A 25,303-nucleotide genomic window follows, 5' to 3' on the forward strand; every position below is an offset into this window, starting at 1 on the left:
GTGGAGAGGGAGCGAAGGAGGGAGAGGGACCGGCCATGGCCCCCGCCGCCCTGCAGCCGCCCGAGATACAGTTCGCGCAGCGCTTGGCCGCCAACGAGAAGCGCATCCGAGACCGAGCCCTCAAGAAGCTGCGGGGCTACATCGGCGTCCGGACACAGCGCCCCGCCGGTGCGGACCGGGGAAGGGGGGGAGCGGATTTACGGAGGGGCTGTGGAAGGGCTACTGAGGGGCTGTGGAAGGGCTACTGAGGGGCTGTGGAAGGGCTACTGAGGGGCTGTGGAAGGGCTACTGAGGGGCTGTAGCGGGGTTACAGAGGGGCTGCAGAGCCTGTAGAGGGGCTGTAGAGAGGCTGCAGGGGTTATAGAGCGCCTACAGAAGGGCTACAGAGGGGCTGCGGTGGCTATAGAAGGGGTGCAGGGGCTGTAGAGGGGTTGCAGAGGGCTGCAGAGGTTACAAAGGGGCTGCCGGGGCTACAGAGGGGCGGCAGGGGTGGTAGCAGCTACAGAAGGGCCACAGAGTGGCTGTGGGGGCTACAGAGAGCCTGTGGGGGCTGCAGAGGGGCTGTAGAGTTTGTAGCAGCTGTAGAGGGTCTGTGCGGGCTGTAGAGGGACTGCAGGGACTACAGAGGAATGGTAGCAGCGATAGAGGGGCTACAGGGGTGGTAGCAGCTGTAGAGGGTCTGCAGAGGGGTTGTAGAGGCACTGCAGGGGCTACGGAGGAGTCGTAGCAGCTGTAGAAGAGCTGCAGCATCAGTAGCAGCTGTAGAGGGGCTGCAGGGGCCACAACGGGGCTGCAGAACCTGTAGCTGGCACTAGAGCACTGGGCAGCGTGTGTGTGTGGCGCTGTGCCTTCTGCCTGCTCCCAGACCCATCCTGCACCACCGGGCTGCCACCTAGGGGGTCTTTCAGGCTTTTTTTCTTTAATTTTTTTCTTGGTTGTTTTTAGTTTTTTGCTTTTATGTGTGTATTTCATCACAGGAAAGTTTGCATCTGTGAACAGGATGTAAACGCCCTGAGATGATCCAGAGTGAATCCAGTCCTGTATGCAGATCGTATATTTGTATTGGTGGATGAGAATCATAGAATCACCAGGTTGGAAGAGACCCACTAGATCATCGAGTCCAACCATTCCTATCAATCACTAAACCATGCCCCTCAGCACCTCGTCCACCCGTGCCTTAAACATCTCCAGGGAAGGTGACCCAACCACCTCCCTGGGCAGCCTGTTCCAGTTCAAGATATTCAAGTTATAATGGCCTGCAGTATATAGATTAGACATACGATTGAGAAGCTCAACTTGAGCCAGCAATGTGTGCTTGCAGTCCAGAAAGCCAACCAAATCCTGGGCTGCATCAACAGGAACGTGGCCAACAGAGCGAGGGAGGGGATTCTGCCCCTCTGCTCTTGTGAGACCCACCTGCAGTGCTGTGTTCAGCTCTGGAGTCCGCAGCACAGGAAGGACATGGATCTGTTAGAGCAAGACCAGAGGATGAGCCAAGGGCTGGAACACTTTCCCTGTGAGGACAGGCTGAGAGAGTTGGGGTTCTTCAGCCTGGAGAAAGGAAAACTCTGGGGAGACCTGCTAGAAGCTGTAAAGGCGGGCTACAGGAAAGCTGGGGAAGGGCTCTTTATCAGATAGTGCAGTGACAGAATGAGGGGTAGTGGTTTCAAGCTGAAAGAGGGAGATTTGGATTAGATGTTAGGAAGACATTATCTTATAGTGAGGCGCTGGAACAGGTTGCCTGGAGAAGTTGTGGATGCCCCATCCCTACAGGCGTTCAAGACAGGTTGAATGAAGCTATGAGCAACCTGAACCAGTGAGACGTGTCCCTGCCCATGGCAAGAGGGTTGGAACTGGGTGATCTTTAAGGTCTTTTCCAACCCAAACCATTCTACCATTTTCTGCTAAGCAACCCAGTGCAAAGTATGGATTCCTGTAAGTTTGTGGAAGTAGCTCATCAGATGGAGAGGAGTGCCCTAACCCAGGGAAAAGATTGCATGTCAAACGAATGCCTTAAACCACTGGAAAACCACCACAGTGATATTGTCAGCTGAGGGGTGAACCTTTTTCATGGTAAGGTCAGCCCACCATGAAATGCAGGTGACTCAGAAACAAGGGTGACTAATTTCAGTGCTGTTAGATGTACTTGCTTTTACTATTCAAGCCAGTAATATTAAAAAAGGAGGTTAACTTCTTTGGACTCAGAGAGAAAGCATTATGTTCAGGAGAGATTTTTTTTTAAAAAAACTTATTATATAGCAGCATTATATCCGTGCAGCATTTCGAGAGCAGTGAGGCTCACATGTTGGGTAACCCAGCTGGATACTCTGACTTGAGCAGCTAAGAATATGCAGGATCATGCAGATCAGGGCAGCCTGATCTAGTGGGATGCCCCTGCCCATCGCAGGGGGATTGGAATTAGGTGATACTTTAAGGTCCCTTCCAACCCAAACTATTCTATGATTCTATGCTAACTCTTGAAGGAGGCGGTGACATTCGCCTCCGTCAAAAGTTTCAGAGTAGACAGGACTGCTCAGTAGTCAGTGCCGAGGGTGAGTTACGGGAAACTTCTTCAAAGAGCTAGAGTTCTTAATTTTTAACAAGGAGATAAACTCTGCAGGAGGCACAGAACTATTGAAGCTCACAGTCATAGAATAATAGAATCATTTAGATTGGAAAAAAACTCGTAAGATCGTCAAATTCATCCATCAGCCCCACACCACCATGCCTGCCAAACCATCTTCTGGTGTGCCACGTCCGCACATTTTTTGAACGCCTCCAGGGATGGTGTCTCCACCACTTCCCTGAGCAGTCTGTTCCAATGCTTCAACTCTTACAGGAAAGAAATTTTTCCTAATATCCAATCTGAACCTCCCCTGATGTAACCTGAGGCCATTTCCACTCATCCTATCACATTATCTGGGAAAAGGAACTAAGTGCTGACGGGTTTCTTATCTGACAGAGCTACACTGACTTGGGCCCAGATCTATGAAGGGTTTGAGGAATTTCCACTGAAACGTGCCCATGTGAATCTAGTCCTTAGGGAGAATCTAGAATAGGAAAAACTGCAACAATTCTACCGATAGCAATATCAAAACAGCATAACTTCCAAACAGAAATGCTAGCAGTCACACGTCTTCAGTCAGTGCTTGTAGCATGACTATTCCAAGCTCCCACACTGTCCACAGGGACAGAGTTTCCATTCAAGCCCTAAAAACAAAATCTTTCTCAAGGTAGCTTTAATGTAAAGAAGGCATTCAGTTTTATGCACTGTGGGTGCTAATGCAGTAGATTTAGGTTTTAGAATAACCTTGTTTGAATGATTATTTCCCAGCTGTGGATGATGGTAGAAAACGGAAAACACAATCTTGAAACTAATTTTTAGTGACTAGGATAAGAAACTTGCTCTAAAACATTTTGGTCAGGGTCCATGTGACAGAGGACTGCTTAGGATACTTTGAAAAGCCTTCTGTATGTGAAAAGCAACCCTGTGGAAGTCTGTGTTCTCTTTATAGGTAGCAGCTGTCACCCCCCTGCCTAATATCTGATGGCTCCGTAGAGTTACTGCTGCACGTGAGGTTAAACCTGCTTCTTAGTGCTACGGAGGTAGCATATAATTCTCTTAGGAAATGTTATTAATTTTAATATTTCAATGAATATTAAATCAGTGAATCAAATTGTTTCATAGTTAATAGTACTGCCAAATCTAAGTTAAATCTATAACTAATGCTTAATATTACTAGACATAATTCTTCCTACATAGCATTTTGTGTATTTGCTTTACTCAACTCTGCTTCTTTCCTTCTAAGCAAGTGTGACTGTAGATGATTTAACTAATAAGTTTACAGGTTTTTGTCTGAGTGAGGAATGATGCGGTAGTGATAATTGCCTTCAAATGAGTTGGTCGGAGGAGGAGGTACTCAATTTAGATCTAGCGCTGGATCTCAACCTTTTTAATTGGCAGACCCATGAAAATTTCTCAAAAGCCGCAGTGATCTTTTTAGAGCACATTTGAGCTCACTGAAGGGGATTGCTTTTTTTAACGTGATTTTTCTTGAAGTTACTTTACTTGGGAGTACTCTAATAGGGTGTAGTTTGAAAATAGTTGTAGTAGGTTATTGTGGCTACCTTGTAACACCGTACTGTTATAATTTTATGTCCCAGAAATGCATTTGATGACATGAATAATCTGGTTTTTGAAACGTTCTTGAGCAACGTACTTTCCTTCTGCAATATGTGATTTTGACTAGAATGTTAATTTTGGTGCTGTTAATAGTAAAATATTCTTTGCTGTTAAAATTCAGGTGGTGCTGTATCTTGACTGACTGTAATGAAAGTATTTTCGTTATAGTTGATCACACTACTTGGTTATACATTTTACTATAGAGATAAATGTGTTGACTGATAGAAGTTTATTCTATTAAAACAAGCCCCTCATAAGGAACAAAACTATTGGTAAAGTGAGACTTCATTTAAAAACAATCAAACAAACAAACAAAAAAACCAAACAAATGAAAAAGCCAGGTCAGTTATGTTTGAGGATTTGCACATCACTAATCTTGCAAAATGAGATATGATGCCCTCATTAAAAATATCTTTCAGACTTGGTGCTAAAAATATGCCAGAGAGATTTATCAGAATTATCTTAGCATTCATCTCATGTCATCTGGGATTTCTTTGGAATTGTTGTTAGTTTGGTACTAGGTAGAAGCTTAGAGTCATTAAATCACTGAACTAGGCCATGTTGCCTTCCAAATTAGTGTGCTTACAGTAGGAATCCACATTTACCCAAGAGAATATAACAAAAACAAAGAAGAAAGCAAAAAGCAGGGGAACTACATGAAAATATTTTGGTGGAAATATGGGGGGTTTTGTTTTCATTCAGACTTCTTCTGTTCTATAGGTGGCTTCAGCCAGGAAGAACTCCTAAAAATATGGAAGGGCCTGTTCTATTGTATGTGGATGCAGGATAAACCTCTGTTACAGGTATGGTAACCGGTTTTATATTTGCTTGAGTGGTTCTGTTGTAAAATATACTATAGGGACATGCTAATTTAGAATAGTGACAATTACCTTAGTGAGTTTTGCTGACTGTTTTTTCTTCCCCTGCTGCTTGTATGTGACAAGTGCGGGAGAGGTGACTGTGCCTCAGTGATCCCCACCATACGAACAGAAGGACATTGTGTTTGGAGTCCCCCTCCAAATGGCAGGTGTAGCTATTTACCTTCCAAGACCAGAACTGAAATATATACTGTTGTGAAGTGCATTGATTTGCTGGAACTCGAGCAGTAACACCAGGTTGCCCTCACCTGCAGCAGGCGTGCAGCTTTTAGTTAGCCTCGTTTGAAAGTTTCACACTTCCTTTTCTTTTGTTAGTTCTGTGGCACCGCCTCTGCTACCACTTCTCTCTCCTACTGACTTCTGTCAGCTGCTACTAGTTTGTCTCCCTGCTTTCAAAAGATACCAGTTTTGGAGTACCAGGTCTTAATAACCTCACCTAAACAGTTTTCAAGTCACTTCTCTGTTTTTGTGAGCAAGGTTTATCTCGTACGTAGCTCAGAGAGCTCCACCTACACTTAAGCTATATGAAAACAGTACCCCTAAAGTTGTACATCATTTGTTAATTCAAATACATGGGATTTTCCTCCATGTGATTTTTTTCTTCTGTTGTCAAAAAGATGATTTGTGCAGAGATTTGGTGAAATGAACAGGACTTGACACCCTCGAATCTTCTCTTACACTTACCTAATACTAGTGGAAGGATAAGTGCAGTAGTAGAGCAGCTGTATGAGGCAATTTTTAATTTTGAGGGGTGTTTCATGATATTCATACTTGCCGTTTTCTCATTATGCTATACTAACCATGTTTATTTACTTCTAGGAGGAACTTGCAGACAATATCTCACAGCTTATCCATGTTTTTCAGAATACAGAGGCTCGTAAGTACTATTTTATTATCTAATGCCTTGTGAGGTGCTTTTATCTTCAGTGATTTTGGGACCACTATCACAATGTCAGAATAGAGACAGTCAGATAGGGGTGCTGGTTTGGTTTTTTGCTTTGTTTTTTGTCAAAGGGGTGTGTGTGATTGCATTAGGGGAAGCATGAGATGCAGTTTGCTTTTGATTGTTGCAGGGGAGTAGCTGTATCTCTGGTGTGATAGAGGTGAGACTTTGCAGGGTGGGTAGCACAGAGAACTTGTCCCTTTACTCTGCTGTTCTGTGTAGACTTGCTTGTTCTGTGTATTTTCTACTCAAGCCTGACTTTGTTTCATGATATATCATATGCCCGCTTATCAGTTCAGCACCTAGTATTCGAAATGCACTTGAAATTAAGGGCTCAGTCAATGTCAGAACTTGCATGGGTAGAAATGAGTACGGAACTGATATTTTGCTTAACTTCTTTGTATATAACACAAAACAGATACAAAGTTGTCCCTGTAATTGCATTTGTCTTTAAAAGTAGCTATGTGCCTTTTCTTGTGTTGTTCTGAAGTTTAGTTGATTTGTCCTTGTACCAGTCTCAAGCATTTCTTCCTATAGCTCTATCCCTGTCACTAGATGAATTCCTAGGGAAACACCTCCCTTTCTTACATTGGAGTGGTTTCTTGAGGGTCTTTTCAGTTAGCAAAATAAATTATTGTGCCAGGCTTGCAGATATTTTTTCTTACTCTCTTACAGGACACCTGTTCATTCAGACATTTTGGCAAACTATGAACCGTGAGTGGACTGGGATAGACAGTCTGCGTCTTGATAAGTACTATATGGTAATGCTGACTCTCTTATAGATCTTTCCTGGAAGGCAGCTTTGTCTGCACACATGTATTTATGCACGTTGTAAGATGTTCTTGATGCATTACAAGAGATATTTGTTTCAAAGGCTTTCACTCATCACTGCAAACCTAAAAGCAATTGTGTTTTATGCCATGCTGCAAATGCTTCTTTGTTTGCCTTTCTTTATAACATAGAATCATAGAACGTCCTGAGTTGGAGGGGACCCACAAGGAACACCAAGTCCAACGCCTGTCCCTACATAGGACAAACCCAACACTCACACCACACCATGTGTCTGAGGGCATTGTCCAAGTGCTTATTGAATGTTTCTTATGGAATTCCATACAGAATATAAATAGTATCTCAGAGGACAGTGTATCAGCGTCACTTATTTAGATCAGACCATTTAAAGAGGTTTTTATGACTGTTTAAAGTAGTTGTCACTAGAACCCAAACTTTCCACCACTGAAGCATCCACTGTAGTACATTCAGCTATCAGAATTCTTTCTATAGGAAACACTATATTAAAACAAATAGTAAAATTGTTGAGAGAAGAATCTTTAAAAGACCTAACTTTGTCAAAATCACGTTAATCATCTTCTTTGACTCCTGCTTTTTGTTTCTCAATATTAGCAGAAACCAGGTATTTTTAGTCAGTTTAATTTAGCTGTTTTACATGTGTCTGTCTCTTAGCACAAGTTTCAAGTAAATTTAATTATTATTATTGTCATCTGTCCCATGTTTTTGACTCCACTTCAGGCTGTGGGGTTTTTTAGATTTGGCAGCACTTTAATGAAGAAATCGAGGTGATGGAGCAAGAGAAAGCTAGACAGTAGAAATGTTCGTGTTTTTTTCTGGGCTTAGGATACAAAAAGCGTTTATTGTCTTTTGAGCTTCACAGCATCCTTCTGTTGCTCCCCATGAAAGACAACTCTGTCAAAATGTTCATGTGGGGAAGCTTTCCACCTTGTTGCACTGCAAAGAGTTTTACTAAGAAGCCTGTTCATATTGCAGTAACTCCTTTATCTGCTTTCATGAACAACATGTATAATAAACTTTGTACTTTGCAGCTAATGCGTAGGATTCTGAGGCAATCCTTTGAAGTACTGAAAAGAAATGAATGGGATGAAAGGTAAGCAGGTTTCTGAACGTAGATGCATCATGAAGAAGTTGCCCAATTTACCTTTACCAAATGTATTTTCATTTAATAGATCCTTTTTCTCCACAGAGAAAGTCTTGAAGCCTTAAGACTAAGGCTTGTTCCTTTTCCAGATTACTTATGATATGTAGCTTAGAAACAAAGTTAGATGTTATGCTTGATTAAGTTCACACTGTAATCATTAACTCTCATGTTCACCTAAGCTGTTTAGTGATATTCCAAGCAGTTGTGAAATCTGAGGGCTCTAGATTTATAGTGAGGTTTTCTCGATCTGACTGATTTAGCTGAGCTGTCAGTTGAGTATCACCCATGGAGAGATCAGATAAGGAACCTGCATCTCAGAAAACACACAAAAAAAGGAGTTTGTTTGGATTGTGCTGTTTTTCTGATTGGCTGTGACTTTTAAAAAAAAATTATTTTACTGTGTTTAATCATGGTGACTTGTCTTTTGGTAATACAGAACTCCTTAATTGTAAACTGCCTTCTTGCTTGTTGAGGTTATCCTTTCTTTCTCTGAAATTCAGAAATTTCTTCTGAAATGCAGAATGCATACAAGCATGTTTTTGTGGAAACAGGAATGCAAAGCTGAAGTACACCCCATCCTGTCTGTTCTACTCTGATTTTGCATTGAGTAAATGCCCAGAGGTTGGAGAGATGAAAATGCTCCTTGACAAGAACAGAAAGTGTGAGAGGAGGCTTAATAAAGCCAAAGTCCATCTTCCACACGCACATTCCTATGGCAGAGGCTAGGTCACCATAACTCATCTCTGACAAGGTGTTCAGGCTCCCTTTTTCCTGCTTCACTGTAGGGGTGAAGGCTGAAGGAGGCCCTTCACCGCAAGAGGCCATGTGGGAAAAGATCGTGATTCCTTTCTTTGCAGACTGAGGGAGCTCAAGAGCTGCCTCTCCTCCCTAGGTGGAGCGCAGAAGCTGACTAGTATCTCTTCCATTTCTATTTGCTTTTGAAGAAAGGAGTATTAAAGTAAATCTGAAATAATGTTTATGGATTTGTAATGCTTCAGATTCTCAGTGGAACGTGAAATTTCGTTCTCAGCAAAATTGCAGGAGGTCCCACAGAACGCCAGGGGAGAAGACATGGAATATACAAAGCTTCACTTTCCTGAAAGATAGCAAGAAAAATAGCCTTAGGGAAAAAAAACAAGCTCCCAAGTGCTGCTTAGATGCAGCAATGCCAGCATGTCCCTTTGAGCCATGTCACTCCGGCAGTATTTGTTGGCACTCCGGAGTCAATAACTGAACAGAGCCAGAGTCCTACTTGTACATAGCTCAGTCACTTCTGGCTTGAGCTGTTGTGATGTTGGGGTTTTTATGCCTGTCTTAGCCCTCGATCTGTTCTTCAGCATAATTGCTTTGCTTTAAATGACAGTGGATAACATGCTTTAACCAAGGCAAAGCCTACACAGTTGAAATGAGTTTGAGAAGTGTCAGTGTTAAATGCAATTCTTGACTGTGCATCAAAATGAAAATCGTCTCATAAAATTGAGAGATAAGAGGTGTTACCCACCAGGGATGGAATGGATAGATGTGACAGCTGTGTCTTTGGAACGACCTGCTCAAATAGCAGAAGCTCTCAATCATGTGACAGAATAAACTTCAGTCCAGATTAAGGTGTGAATTTTAAAACGGTGATTTTCACTGTAGCGAACTGCATTGAGTGGATTGTCTGATGCTACAAAATCATCCAGACTTTGAGGAGTTCTGATTATGGATGGATTTTTATTAAAGTTAGCTTGAAGATGTGAAAATTAATCGCTGTATTTATTTCTTATGAGTGTTGGACAGTGGTCTTAAAGAACTGGTAAAACTCTGAATGACCAGGATTTGTTGTCAAAGCAAACAGAACAGGAGCAATTGCATATTAATATCTTGTTCTTTTTCTTCTCTTTTTTATTTCCTAGTCTAATTGAACTCCTCCTGCAGCTGCTGATGAAGGAAGTTATGGACCCAGACAGCAATGCTCCCATGGGAATAAAATTACATCTCATTGATATCTATCTGGATGAATTAGCTAAAGTTGGTGCAAAGGAGGTTAGAAGATACACTGTCATTTTCCTTCTGATCAATGTTAACTGTAGCAGGCAGCATTTTAGAAGAAATACGATTTTTAGATTATGTATGTTCTACCAATTTGAAATGTAGCATAGCAGCATTGAATAAGCATGAAGAAAGTGACTTATTACAATTTATGCTTTTACTTTTATTCATGTCTTCATGTAGACAGTGAGAATATAGTAGTTTCTCTCAAGTTACTGAATAGTGGTATGGTGCTCCAAATTGAGGTTGGAAATAGTGATAGAAGAGTTAGAGCGTTTTCATTTGATTGTTTCAACTGAAAGGACATAACAGCATTTCCGTTGTGCGAACATGTTTGCCAGTCTTTGCTTTTGCAAAAACTGGCATAAAGCCTGCTCTTGTCTGATTGTATATTATACCTAAATAGAGGAAGAAAGTGATCTTTCAAAGGTGTCTGATATTTTTTATTGTTGGCTTCAAACATTGTTGGCTGTGCTTTGAGCAATTCACCCTCTACATCCAGTTGTTTGGTTTGCTGATGACCTCTGCCTTTCTGTGCTTTGTATTGCTGTTTCAGTTGCCCTTGATTTTCATGGAATCATAGAATGGTTTGGGTTGGAAGGGACCTTAAAGATCACCCAGTTCCACCACTCCTGCCATGGGGCACCTCTCCCTAGACCAGGTTGCTAAAAGCCCCATCCAGCCTGGCCTTGAACATCTCCAGGGGTGAGGCATCCACGGCTTCTCTGGGCAACCTGGGCCAGTGCCTCACCACCCTCACAGGATAAAATTTCTTCCTAATATCTAATCTAAATCTTCCCTCTTCCACCTTAAATCTGATGTTACAGCGATGCAGAGTTTTGCAGCAACTGAAAGCCTGTTAGTGCCGTGTCTCTGTTCCTGGTTCCAGGCTTCTGCTCATGTACCTCCTCTTTCTTGTTTCTGGCATCTGATACATTTCCTCGCTATGGATGAAGCTGTTAACAATTTTCCGTTTGCATTCCGTGCAGTCAGTGTTGAAAGCACTCCTGTCTGCAGGTTTTGTGGTTCTGGGTTGTGGAATGTTGAGAGAGAAAATGTCTGCCCAAGAGAAGTGCCTTGGAGGTCAAATAATTTCTTCAACTCCACAGTCACAAAATCTTCATTTTGTAACTAAGCCACTCACAGGGAGCATGGGAAATTCTTTCCCTAGTCTATTTGAAATCCCAGCTGACACTCATAAATTGAACTTAAGGAAGGATTTTTATCTTTAGTACTACTGTAGCTGCTGGTGTTTTGGTCCAAGCGGTCCAGTTAAGGGAAGTCCAGAACTTATTCATGTCTCCTACAGACATTCTTTGTGAAAGAACACAGAATTATTTAAGTTTTCCCTGCCTCTTTCTATATCTTAAAGAAGAAGCTTTGTTATGTTTCATTACTCAGTACAATAAAGTCTGCCAAGCAGTCAGTGTTTTTATGACACTCCCAGGGAATATCTCTGGAAGTTAGTGGTAACAAAAAGTCGCTGGATATTCCTATGAATTGGAATTAGACGCTATGCTGAAAGACTTTGACTTAACTTCTTAAAAAAGATCCCTCTACACCAAATATTCGTGAATTTGAGTGTACACATGCAATATTTACTGTACTAATAACTTTTTTCTTTCTAATCATGTAGCTGACGGCAGACCAGAATCTCAAGTTCATCGAACCTTTCTGCAAAATTGCTGTCAAATCAAAGGAGTAAGTTTAATGAAATTATAAATATGTTTTAAGAATTAAGAAATTCTGCCTAAACCACTCAACGAGGTAATAAATTGATTGAAGAAGAGCTATAGAGTAACTTCAGACTGTAGAAAAAGAAGGATATTTTACTAATGATGTGCACAGTTATTTGAAGGTAGCTTGTGTTTATCAAAGCTATAGATAACCTTCATGGATTTATAAGAGCTATGTCAATCTGTTGATTTGGTTTGTATGGTTTTGTTTATTTTAAACATGCATAGGACAGCTGAGTGGGTTAGAATCTTTGTTGTTGAAGTGTAACGCAGAGCAGCATATAAACACAGTGAAATTTAAGAGAGTAACATTGGCAGGACACTATTTGGATTAAAGGACTGCTGTTTCAGAAGTAAAAGGTTCGCTTTCATTATGAGATGAAAGTGATGATCAGCCAGATTCTTTCTTACCTATTTTCCCTGTGTCCCTCAAATTTCCATGTTTTTTAACATAAGAGGGGAGGCTGTGTATGCTTCTGCCTTTCAACTGTCATCCCTGCTTTCTTGTAATGCAGACGAGGTGTGCTGCCTGCCATAGTCACTGGTATCTTTGAGGTCATTGTGGATCAGTCCCCCTATGCCATCGAGGACCTAATGAAAGAGCTGGGTAGCAACAGTGATGAGGAGGATGTGTCTGAAGAAGACAAACAGGAAAGCGAAGAGATGCTTAACACTAAAGGTGAGGAGGAAGTTCTGAATGGCCTTGGTTGCTCTTGCTAGGATTTATAAATCTGTTTCTTAAAAATACATTTCTGCTCTGATCCAGTCAAACATGTGTTCGAGGTGTTGTAAGGATAATTGTGTTTTCCCGTCTTCCCTTCGGAAGTGCTTAAACAAAGTGACCCCAAAAGAATGCATTGCAAAAATCAATGGTCTCTTTAAAACCAGGCAATATAAGCTTTCTGATATCAACAGCACTAGGTGATAACCCAGTCTGGCTTTTGACTCTTCGATGTCCATAACATTTTTGAAGAAGATGAGGTTTTGGCATTCTGTGGGTGTTTTAAATTTAAAAAAAACCAAAACAAAACAAAAAAACCCCAAACCAACCAATCAAAAAAAAAAACAAAACTGGGCAGGGAAGTTTTTGATCCAGATGTAATTTGGAAGAGGGGCAGTTTTTTAAAAGGCATTTAAATAATTCCACAGTTGTGTATGACATCACAGTGATATTAAGTACTTGAGTCAGTCCAGGCTCACAAGACAGCATGAAGAAAAGTGCACTTGATCTTCTGTCAATCAGAGCAGCACATGCTATCTCAGTTTGTTTCAGCTAAGCATTAATATTCAGTCTTTCTTTTATAATAGCAGACAGAAGTTTGTCAAGAAAATCAGCACAGAGCTCTGAAAAAACAGAGGATATTAATGAAGATGATGATGATGGTATTGGGGCAGTTCTTCAGGTTTGTGGCTTGCTTGCTTTGTCATTGACGTTCTCCCCCTAGTTTCTTTTTTTCTGTCCCTTTTAAAAGGTACGGAAGTAAAGGGTGTTAATCAGATAAACATTTTATAAAATTTTAATCTGCTTTAACATAAGGTGGTATTTATTTAGTATGTACTCTGTGAGTAGTTTATAAGAAAATAAATCAATCTAAAATTCTGAATTCTTCTTCCCTCTCTCCCATTTCTCCTTTTTTCTACTTCTCTCTTCCTGTTTCAAGAGCTCAAAAATGTGTGGCGAAAGCCAAGTCACTGTGGGTGGTGAAACAATCAGCATAAGTTTCATTGACAATAAGAAGAGAAGTATGATGGAGTACATAGGAGAGGGGTTAACATTGCAGTTTGAGATTTTTCAGGCCCACTTCAGTGCAGTGTAGTGTTTTTGACAGATCCACCAATCAAACACATGCAGGCAGGTAGGCTTCACGCATTTGTGGCTTTTAAGCAAAAACTAGGACGTGACTCACTTTAAATGCGATATTTAGCTGAATGTTTGTGTGAGTTTTGAAGCTGGTTGGCTTCTCTTGAGTAAGAATTAAGGTTAGGAATGTTTGTGAAAGTCATAGTGAGTTTAGCTGTTCTGTTAATGAAGGAGCCACCTGTCATTGTGCATGTGTGAAGGGGGTATGAATTTCGACAGAGAAGAAATACTTGGGGTTTAAAAGAATTGGCTGTTCAGGAGCACAGGCATCCTTTGAAGTGTTGACATAATTAGCATTGGGTTATCTTGCATGAATAAGCTAACTAAGAAAAGCCATATCATACTTTCCTCCAACAGTTTGATTATAAGGCTGTTGCTGACAAACTCTTTGAATTGGCAAGCAAGAAAAACACACCTTCTGTTAACAGAAAGCGCCTGTACAAGCTGGTCAAAAAGTGAGTTGTGTTGAATACACCTTGCATGTGCCACCTTGTCCTAAACAACTATTGCTTTGCTTTCTCCCCACCCTCGTTTGTCCTGTCACGTTTGACTGTGTCACGAGAGCAGGCTTGTCTCACAGCCCTGTGTAACCCTTGTGAGGTGCCTGAAGCCTATGCTACTGTTCCTCATTGATACTAGACAGCTGCAGCTAGCTGAGGTGTATCTGCACTGGGTGGATTTATGCTGCAGGATGTGACATTAGACAGTGTGATGCAAATTATGCTTATGGGAGAAGTGTCAAATTGCTCTTTTCTTAATAATTTCAGTGGTTTGGTTTGAGGTTTTGCATTTCTGAGGCAGATCTCTTCTGGAAAGAGCTCTTGGTAACTTCCCGTGCAAGATATGTTGTTCCTATTTCGGCAAACTGAAAAAAAAGTGTAGTTACGCAGTGCTGCTAGTGTTATTATTGGTACTAAACCAGTAATACTGTTTTATTTTCCCTTTTCTCCCTTCCTCCTCACCTCCAGGTTCCAGGACTTGGCAGAAGGTAAGGACTGTGTCGCTTGCAGAGACAACAGTTTCTTTCCATTAAAGGATGTGCAATGTTCCTGTACAATGTGTATTGCAATTTTTTTTCTTATTTTTTGAATCATAAAACCGTAAAATAGTTTGGGTTGGAAGGGATTTTAAAGATCATCCAGTTCTGACACCCCTGCCATGGGCAGGGACACCTCCCACTAGATAAGGCGCCATCCAACCCGGCCTTGAACACCTCCAGGGATGAAGCATCCACAGCTTCCCTGGGCAACCTGTGCCAACGCCTCACCACTCTCATGGTGAAGAAATTCTTCCTTATGTCTAGTCTAAATCTGCCCCTCTCCAGTTTATACCCATTGCCCCTAGTCCTTTCACTACAAGCCTTTTTCAACAGCCTGTCCCCAGCTTTCTTGTAGTCCCTTCAGGTACTGGAAGGTCGCTATAATATCTCCTTGGAGCCTTCTGTTATCTAGGCTGAACAACCCCAACTCTCTCAGCCTGTTCTTGTATGGGAGTATTTCCAGCATGTGTGTTTCAAGAATGCTGTTGTGGGGGTTTTATAGGGGCCTTTTAGATCTCACTAAGACACATGACACATTTTTGGTGGGGTGACCAAATCCTCGTCACCATTTGAGCAACCCTAGTACTTTGTCCTTAAATGAAAGATGATTATTTTTACCTGAATAGGAATCACTCATGTGCTTTTCTAATGGGTTGAGTGGGGAATGAGGAGTTGATTTTCTTTCTGTGGGAGTTGTGTTGTATATGAATGGCATAACTGTCGATAGAAATAGAACTTTCAGTTTTCAGATATCTTACCCTTCCTCCTCAACAGGAATCTTCCCCCAAGATTTGCCCGAAGATGTTTCTACAGATGAAGATGATGATGAGTTCAGCAGGGGAAGGCGAAAGAAAAAAGCTGCCAAGCCCTGGGAAAAAAACAAGTTGGAAAAAGTAAAAGGTAAGGCAAGATGAACCTTTGGAAGAGATGCTATCTGCAGTCACTTGTGTCGTTTGGCAAAATATCAGATATAAGCTGTTCTGAAGAAAGCAAACCTGTTGTTCAGGATGTGCTGATTTGTATGTTGTGATGAAGGTTAAATGTGAATTAAGGTCTCTTTGAAAGTGGATATTTTGTTACCAATTTTGAGGCAAGCATCACTTCAAAAATTTCAGTCAAAAGCAGAACTGGAAGCAGTTGTTTGCATTGCTCCATTGAGCATCTGCATTTACTGCAGAGAAAAAGAAACATTCAAGTTGTCTTAAAATACGAGGACAGTTAGAATATAGGAATTTGGGTGTGTTTCTGGAAAGTTGAAGAGAATTACTGAGAACTAGGTGCAAGTACCTCTAGCATCACAGCTTATATTGACGTGGTACGAGTCAAATCGTACCCAAAAATATCTCATGAAACTGCTGAACACTCGAGTTGCCTTTCAGAGGGGTTAAAAGGTGGGTAATAACTTTTTCTAGAAATATTGTTATACAAAATAAGGTTACCACAGGGAATGGCTTAGATGTTGGCTGTGACAAGGCAAGATCAGCGAAATATTAATTAGGCCAGGCGTCAGAGGAATGCAATGACCTGGGCAGCTGTTAAAATAACTGTTGTGGGGGCTGATAGCAAGAAAATAGTACACCTACTTAAAAAAAAAGAAGAAAAGAAAAACAAGGTGTGGGGGGAAGAACAGAATTCAGTTGTTGTAAGTACCTTCGTATTTCACGTCTGTGTCATGTGACATTCTTTTTGGGGTAGATTTGGAGGATGAACAAGAGATGTCAAGTACAAAGGAAGCATCAGTTCACCAGAAGAAGAGGAAAAAAAGGAAGAAGAAGGGCAGCCCAAGTGCTGCTTCTGGAACAGCTGATGGAAATTGTGAGGAGGAAATAGCTGAAACATCTGGATCTAATGTTTTTAGCCAGGGGAAGGTGCCAGAAAATAACAAGGAAAGGAAGAAAAAGAAATTGCTATTAAATGAGGCCAATGAGACCACAAATGTAGACACTGACACCACAGAAAATCACATTATCTCTGCACAGCACAGCCCAACTGACGCAGAACCGTGTGAAAAGAGTCAGTTGAAGAAAATGAACCCAAAAGTGCAAAATGTTCCTGTAAAACCAGCATGTCAGAATGGACCAGCTGATGTCAGCGAGGCAGGGAATGTCAGCCGATCTGTCACACCATTAACTCCTGAAGTTGTGAAGAAGAAGCAGAAAGCAGGGGCTGTCTTGGTGAATGGGGATACCCTTTTGCAGCAAAGTGACGTGAAATCCAACAAGGAGAGCTTGCTGGGGACCCTGTCAGGAGATGCAGACTCTGAATCTGCACCCTTGAAAAAGGTCAAGTTGAAGACAGCTACAAAGCTAGTCGGTTTGGAAGGGATGAAAGGCTCCATCCAGAAAGCAGCAACCTTGAAAAAGAAGAGAAAAGTAAAAGAGGTGCTAAACTCTGTTGAAGCTAATGGAGTTCTGGAGACTGCGTGCAAGAAAAGCAGGAAGGGGGTATGTAGATCTCATTATTTTCTCTGTCTTTTTCCTGAACCGCCAGGCTTGTTTTCAAATTTGACTTTAGCTTTCTTAGCATGGGGCTTCGTGGGCATGCTGCATGCTGATGTTATCAATACATTGTCACCAAAAGAACTCAGTTCCCTAGCAATCCACACACACAGCCACAGTTTTACTCCCTCCTGTACAATGACACTAAAGCTTGTGCCAGCTACACAGCTGAAGGAACTCTTCTAGCTGAAACTTGATTTGTTAGGGTATAGAGTTGCTTTATTTCTTCTTTTTTGTTCCCTTTTTTTGGTCCCTGGGTTAATGGTTGTTCTGCATTGGGTCTCTGGTTGACCTTACAGCGTGTTCACAAAGGGCATATTAGTGGCTTCTTTTGCTAGCTTATTTCACCATCCTAAACAAATTGTTCATCCTGTATGGGGAAAGTATTTGGGGTAAGAGCAAACAGACAATAGGACACAGACCTTCAATGTCATCAATGGCTGTATGATTACATTTATGGATATCCAGTTCTTATATGTAAGAATATATTCTTGTATATTTTTTCACTAGGAAGGCTTTATTGTAGTTGTCTTCAAAAATTTGTCTTGCAGTTTGGAACCAAGCTAGTTTTCTTCCCCCTCTGCCTCCCACCTCCTTTTTCTTCTTGCCATGGGTAGAATAGGGTTGATTTCACTCAGCAGTTTGAGGGTCAAGAAGCATTTTGCACTGTGTTTTTTTGGTAGCATGGCAAAAAGAAAGAGTGCAGGAGTTTCTTCCCTCTCCTGCCACTGAACTTCTTTTAACTGCTCTTTTCCTCTGTGTCTGTTCACCCAAACACATTTAGGGGTTCAGTAGTATTCTTGGAAGTCTTACTGGCAATCTCACTTTGATGGAAAGAAAATACGTAAAGCATAGATGAGATTCAGAATGCAAACCAGCTCCATCTTCCTCTGACTAAACAGTGCATGTTATTAGTCTATTAGCTCAGCTCTGACTTCAGTTTAAAACCGTATGATTAGTTATAAGTAGTGCAACCGCGTATATTAATTTGATATAACCACTCCATCCTTCAAGGGAGAAAGAAATGTGTTTTGCAACATTGCTTAAATAGTATTAAAATAACTTTGACATTTTCTGTTGTTTCATGATGAAATACTGCGAGAGAAGAACCAAAGCACTTTTCTCTCCCTACTATGCAAACTGCATTTTTCCCACTGCAGGGCTTCTGAAGTAGGAACTGTTGGCTTTGTCCCCTGTTGCCTAAATATTCCACATTGCATACCTTGCCTTTCTTTCTTTATAAAAGCTTAGTTTCTAAGAAAATATGATAATACCGCTCCCATCTCCATTTGTAAAACTTTGCTGCAACTGACCGACGGTTTCAAATACTGGTGACAGAGTCTCAAGGGAGTTCCTGCAAGCTTCATGGAAATTAGTTGTTGGCAGAAATTAGTGTAGACACTGAGGGAAAGGCAACATGACTCCATAAGTTGTGTTGGCTGGCCGGACAGGCTAGGGGTCCATTCTTCCCATGTGTAATTCCAGAGACACTAGATCATTTGCTCGCTCTTGCCCAATCCAGGTAGCTGTGGATGTGTGTGTGTTGAGTGGGAGCCAGGGGACAGAGACAAGGAGGAAAATGTCAGGAGTAGAGTCAGGAGGGGAATGAGAGTATTGGTATAAGAAAGAGGGCAGGGTAAAGCTAAAATGCACAAACATGGAGGAAATTAGGCTCTGTTAATTTTGTTTTCATTGCTTGAGAAATAATGTGTAATTTTATTTCCTGGGTTTAGTTACATTATACTGGTCTTTTGGCCAGAAGTCATGAGGGGCATGTTTTGATTCTTGATTTCAAGGACGCCATGCATTTCCAAAGAATTAGCTTCGAATATCAAGAGGGAGGTGGCAAAGGAGAAGAGGAAAAATGAAACAAGTTCAGCATTATTTCGCAATTGTCTCCAGAGCTCAGAAAGCTAGAAGACTTATATTTTTTAACTTTAAATAAAGCAGAAATGATTTTCAAATTGAAGAAGGCTATATCCCCTGGACATTTTCCACAACACGGCTGCAAACTTCCTTCAGAATTTCACTTCTGTAGGTTGATAGGAACCGTAGCCGAACTTCCTCTCACAGTCATCCACAGATATTTGGGCCCTATAGAAAACAGGCTGGAAAGTTCTGCAGTGGTGCACTTCATTAGTGGCACTGCCAGTACAGGTCCTAAGAATTGCCTTGTGCTGGAGAGGAGGATTGCTTTAAATGGCAATCCTCGGTATGAGTTTGAGGCAGCAAACAATAGCTGGATTCCTGAAAGCGTACACAGACTTCATATTCCATTTATTTTAATTTCTCCAAAATTTCCATCTTAGCCCAAATCTGGGGTTTGTTCGTTAGTTCTGTATCTGATGCATCCAGAGGTACCACAGAAGAGATATTGCTTAAGGGCAGGGAAAAATGTAATCAGCCCTTGCTGGTTATATATAGTGCAGGAGAGCTGGGTCAATTTTAAGGCAGCCTCGTACACACGAAGAAAAAATGTTTGACAGGCCAGGCAAAAATATTGCAAGTTCTTCCTTCTTTGCTTTGCAGTGAACTTCCTATTTCTACACAGAGCTTGCCTTAAACTTTTGTTTTCAGCCATGCAAAGATAACTCCCAAGAGATGATTAGCTTATGTGACTACCAACTAGCTCTCTCTCAGCTATGGCAATATTATAGAGAAGCCACACGTGGTAATCTCTGAGCATTGATCATTATACTAGATATAGTTAACTAGAGTACTTCTGTACTTGAGAGCATCTTTTCATTTCCCTTTTTTTTAATAGGAAAGCGGTGCTGCTCTATCGTTATTAAAGAAAAGGAAAGCAAAACCAGGAAGTGATTTTGTAAAATTTGAAAAATCAACTTCACCAAAGCCCGTATTCTTCAAGAAAGCCAGATGCGCCATCTCTTCCACCAGAGCATCCATGCAGGTAATGTGATCTCACAGATGGTAGCCAAGCCTGGGCACAGGTCTCTTCCCAAACTACCTGCCCCAGAGAAGGGCATGACCTCACTCATGCAGTCTTTCCCAGTCTGAGTTAGTTTCCTAACATGGGCAGATAAAACTGGAGATGCTATTGCGTTTCCTTGTAGACAAATTCACACGTGGCCCTACAAGTTCAGAAAAGGAGTTGGAGGCATCTTTAAAATCTCTTCTTCCTTTCCCTCTGCTGTCAAAAATACCTTCTGGTTGAAAGGACGCCATTCTGAACCTGCTCATTTATCAAGAAAGCAAGAGCATAAAATTGACTTTCAGTCATGCTACAGTACAGGGATTCAAAAGACTTCCCTCTTTCCTAAACCTTTTTAACATATCTTTTCAAGCTCTCTTTGATTCCCAAATGCAGTGGGACCAGTGTATTTAATAAACAAATATCTTTTTGTTTGTTGTTTAATTATGTAATGACACGAAGGACAGGATGTGATTTTTCTACAAATATTTTTGCTTTTGGCTAGAAAAACAGTCCTGTCTTAGCAGGGGTCAGTGCCAGAGGGTTGGAGGAGTTCTAACTCGAAGGAAGTAGGCTGCTGTGCATCATTTTTAATGGGATTAAGCTAAAAGAACTCATAGCATTGGCTCTAAAATCTTATTTTATTTCACGTCTTTCTTTTGCCTTATAGCTGAACAAGCTGCAGTCATCCAGCTCCAAAAAAGTCACGTTTGGCTTGAATAAAAACATGACTGCTGGTGAGTCTAACACATGAGTCTGTTTCCACAGCCTCTCTTGTAACTGAGGAAGGGAGAAGCTGTATGCACTCATACACACCTCTACTCTCCACCTCTTTAGAACAGGGTAATTCCGAGCCTTTTTTGTCTCAATAGTTCTATATAGTTTATAAACCTTCCTTATGTTCCTGTCCAGAGGAGATGGCAAGGTTTAGGACATTGAGCCCAACAGCTAGACGTGCATGATGCCAAAGCTCTGCAGTACTGACTTACAGAAGAGCGCTGGGGATAGAAAACAGTGCAGCAGAGGGAGAGACTCACCTTCCTGCTCTGCAGAGCACCTCTTAGCGAAACATATACACATCCCAGTCTTTGTTGCTCACATCCGTTTCCCAGGATGAAGGTGCTAATGTGCTCAAGCTGTAAGATAGCAAAGTTTCGGTTTTACCATGGCTGTTTGTGGTAATAGGTAGGTAAATGTCATTTCCCCTCTGGATCCCACACGTAAGCAGATAGTGTTTTCCCTGTTAAATAAGTGTTGTGCTCCACAGCATAGAAGTTGATTCCATATATTCATTTAGCAATTTTTTTAACTCTCTGATGTGTGTTGTAGGCAAAATTCAAATGGAAAACAGTGGGTTTAAATATATATCTTTATGTTAATATAACACAGCTGCATAAAGAGAAAACAATGCCTGTCTACCAGCAAAAAGGATAATCAAGTCCATGGAGCAGTGCTGTTTAACTGTCAGTGTAGAGACACTTCTTACCCATCATCACCTTTTAAACTCAAGTGTGGTGTTCTTCAGGTTAACTGGAACACTTACATCTGAGGAGTAGGCCCAGAGCCTCTGGTGGTCTGTGGAGCCACAAGCAATGGTTCACAGCCTCCCTGTGGATTGCAGCAGACCCCATTCTCAAAGGGAATCTGCTAACAGATGTGCTTCACCACCATCTCTCAATTTTTTCAGCAAAGTCTTAGGCTTCTGGTCATTAGTGATGGACTTGATCCATGGCAGACTTCCAGGGTTGAGCAGTTCCACAGCTCATTGATGGGCACAGTTATTCCAGGAGTTGTGTTCTTTTAACTTGTTTGCTTGTTTTTCAACAGAATTTAAAAAGACTGACAAGAGTATATTAGTGAGCCCTGAGGGACCCTCTCGTGTGGCTTTCAATCCTGAGCAGAAACCCCGGCACGGGGTGCTGAAGTCACCCGCAGGTACGCCAGCAAGGGAGCCTCAAACGAAGAAACCATTTACTGTATCAGCTAAGAAGAGACCAGCTGCTGTGGGCTTCTTTTAAACAAACAAGTGTGGCCTACTTTTGTACAGGACATTTTGCTAACCTAGAATGTTCTCTGGAGGTATTTTGAGCTTCTTTATTTTTTTAAGTTAATACCAATTGTATATACGAAATTCTGATTGTGACCTGGGTCATTACTATTTTGACACCACTTCAGCTGTATTTTGAAATACTTGTTTTGCCAATTTACAGAAAAGAAACGGAATCCAGTCTCCACTCAGGTTTGATCTAAAAAGTATGGTCTCTGCTCATTTCATTCCCAAGAGACTCATTCATTTAGTTAAGGAATGTTCAGGGTTTGATTGTCCTGGTGACTTCTTTTAAGCCAGTTCTTTTAAACTTGCGCTTTGTGCTATTAAACCGCCTTTCATTGGACAGGGCTTAAAATGGAAAAAGGCAATGTAGATTTTAAACCTACTCATCGCTCGTGCATTCTAAAATCTTACCCCACCATTTTTCATGTGTCACCCTTGGCATCCTGTTAATTGTTCTTCTGGAAATAACGATTACCTCATGTCTCTATTTAATAACAGCTGGGCTTGAGTAGCTTTACAGATAGTAAGTAAGTTTTCCCTGGGGTAAGAAAAGCCTAGCTGCTCAAGTGGTCACTGTTGCAAACAAACCTTCACAGCTGGTTGCCTGCTGGGTTGGGAACAGTCGCCACATTATTTTCAGTGACACAAGTGCCAAAGCTGACTTACACTGGTCATGTTGTAAGCTGACTTCTTCTCTTTACTGTAACTGAAATAATGCTCTCGTGCAGGAGAAATCCTTGATATTTCCAGGTCTACCCCCTACCCCTAATGCTGCCTTTCCTGAAGGTCTGACAAGACTCCTAGTTTTCTACTTTAGCAGCTGGTGTCACCACATGTTACCAGAACTCAGATCTCATTCAGTGAATGAACCTCTGATTGTACTGAAGTGAGCTAGATCCATGTAGTGCATCTTCAGCTAGGACGCACATCTCTTGGAAAGCTTTGATGCCTGCCAGTACAGGGTAAAACTTTACAGCACAAGCAGCTTGGTTTTGATTTTGATGTAGAACCAGAAGAATTCTTTCTGCAGTGTTTCCTTGTGTTAAATTTTTATTTGGATATTTTATTACTACAGTGCGTATTTAGTTTTTTCATTGCTTCTTTGCTAAAGAATGGAGTGTATTTCTGTGAGAGACTATTAATGTATTCCAAGCAGGAACTTTGAGGAAGGGGAGAGGAAATGAAAATAAAAACTCGCTTGATATGTTTGGAAGATTTGAAATCTTTCTTTGGAAGTTTTAATTATGCAAATGAGGCAAAGGCTTTGCAGCAGATCTTTGTGTTAGAGCTCAGCTTCAAAGCACAGCCTGGTGCCAGAGCAAAGCTACTTATGAAGCTTCCCACCAGTAACTTTTGAGATCCTATAAGAGAGAGGGTAGATATGCTTCATTACCATGTGCCATGAAAACTGGTAAACATTCAGCTGCTTCTAGCGGGAGATATCTCTGCCTGTAGCAGGGGAGTTGGAACTGGACGATCTTTAAGATTCTTTCCAACCCAAGCCATCCTATGATTCTGTGATACGTCAGCCAGCAAAATTAAATTTTATGACGTAATTTCTTTGCATACTTCAGTACTACTTTTTGCCTTTCTTTGATGCTGGCTGTCCTCTGCCAGATTACTCCCCAAAAGCAACTGGACTAAAACTGCTTCTTTTGTATCTCATTTAGAATTTCGTCAGTACTTGTGTACTTGGTTGGTCTCAGTTGCTCAATTCTAATCCGTGCCAGTTTTTGTACTCAGTTTGTGACAGTCGATGGTTTGTGGTACTGCCGTGGAAGTGTTAAAGTCATTTTGCTTTTGTCTTTTCTCATTTAAAGTGAAGGACTGAATTTCATTTGGTTTTGGTTTAGTTTCTATTGGTTTGACTGATCAGTAAAGAGCTCTGGAGAATACATCTGATAAAACTGATAATGCTTACTGTTTGAGCAATTATTGTTCATTGAATTTTTTAAAAATATCTCATTGTATATTATCATAATGCAGTATTTTTGACAAGATGATGGTAGGATTTAACAAAGACTGTTCAATGTGTTGTACTGTTTATTTTGTGCTGTGGGTGAGAAGTCTCCTGTGGAATATGCATAAAAGCATTTGTACATGCATGGTTGTTGTTGCATTAGGTTGAAGATGCCATATTCCTCTGAGGATATGGGTGCAAACAATCAGTAGCTTGATCTGGTGTGCACAGAAAAATCCAGGATCGGGGCACATTGGGGTTTGGTTTTGTTTGGTTTTGGTTTCAATACATATAACCTATTACAGAAGTGTATTTAAATGGTTGTCTGGATCTTTTTCTGTTGGTTGTGGATCCATTGAACCTGTTGCTTGTCCACATATTTTGTTGCCAGTGCTAAACAGAGAGGGCAGAAACGGCAGCCAGTTTTTTGCCTAAAATTTTAGTGATGTGATTGCTTGTTGGGATTCATGCTTAATCCATCTGTGCCATGAAACTGGTGGAATGTTTTGTAAATACATGGATGTAGTGTCTATTGTCTGCATTCTCAAATGCAGTTTAATATGCATTATTGTGTTAAATGGAATACATTCCCCAAAATACTTGGGTAGTGACAATTCTGATAAATGTTGAAGACAAAAAAAGAGAAATACATGTAATACCTGGGATATCCACCACACAGACACAACGGTACTGTAAGGAGAGATGTAGGGGTACTGAAAGAGAAAAGAAAAACTGATCTGACCTGTTTGATGTCACTTCATAGGTTTTTTTCATAGTGTTATTCCAGCTCTGCAGCTGCCAGCAATGTTTGGAGTCCAAGTTAGTGTGACATACATTTTGAGGTACAGTGTTTTGTAATGATTGTCTTTACATTTTTGTCGTGAATTTGATCAACTTTGTACTTCTCAAGCTCTAATAGTTTATAATCATTTATAGCATCAAGAGAATTCAAAAGCACAAAATTAATTCAGCAAGGCAAAAAGCTGATATTAGATTTAAATTATTGGCTATGCAAGATCTTTTATAGTCTATCAAAGCTGTGCGACTTGGAAAGCATCAAATGCCCTCTGTGTCATCAAATGCCCTCTATATCATGTATTTTCTGTGCTTAGACTTAATTACAGGCAGAAGAAAAAATCCATGTGTCATTTTCTGGACCTCTGCAACAGCATTGTTAATACAAATACAGTGTCTAAGCATTGCATCCTTTAGTCCAATAAACCATCTTTTTTTGTGGA

At 41.1% G+C, this 25,303-nt stretch overlaps 1 protein-coding gene across 2 annotated transcripts; it reads left to right on the forward strand.

The window, feature by feature from the left end:
- Positions 1-25,303, forward strand: RRP1B (ribosomal RNA processing 1B). 2 transcript variants are annotated; one of them, XM_069872495.1, is made up of 16 exons: positions 1-168; positions 4,904-4,986; positions 5,881-5,938; positions 6,680-6,765; positions 7,843-7,904; positions 9,851-9,980; positions 11,623-11,687; positions 12,238-12,401; positions 13,034-13,125; positions 13,941-14,038; positions 14,552-14,571; positions 15,397-15,522; positions 16,318-17,066; positions 19,885-20,031; positions 20,723-20,789; positions 21,880-25,303. In XM_069872495.1, the coding sequence occupies exons 1-16, from the start codon at positions 36-38 to the stop codon at positions 22,068-22,070; spliced, it is 2,271 nt and encodes a 756-aa protein (XP_069728596.1). In that variant the 5' UTR covers positions 1-35; the 3' UTR covers positions 22,071-25,303. The 2 variants fall into 2 exon arrangements, with proteins under 2 accessions (XP_069728596.1, XP_069728590.1); XM_069872489.1 differs by having other exon boundaries at positions 2-168; positions 13,031-13,125.

Source organism: Phaenicophaeus curvirostris, chromosome 1 (genome assembly GCF_032191515.1).
Source record: "Phaenicophaeus curvirostris isolate KB17595 chromosome 1, BPBGC_Pcur_1.0, whole genome shotgun sequence".
NCBI lineage: Eukaryota > Metazoa > Chordata > Aves > Cuculiformes > Cuculidae > Phaenicophaeus > Phaenicophaeus curvirostris.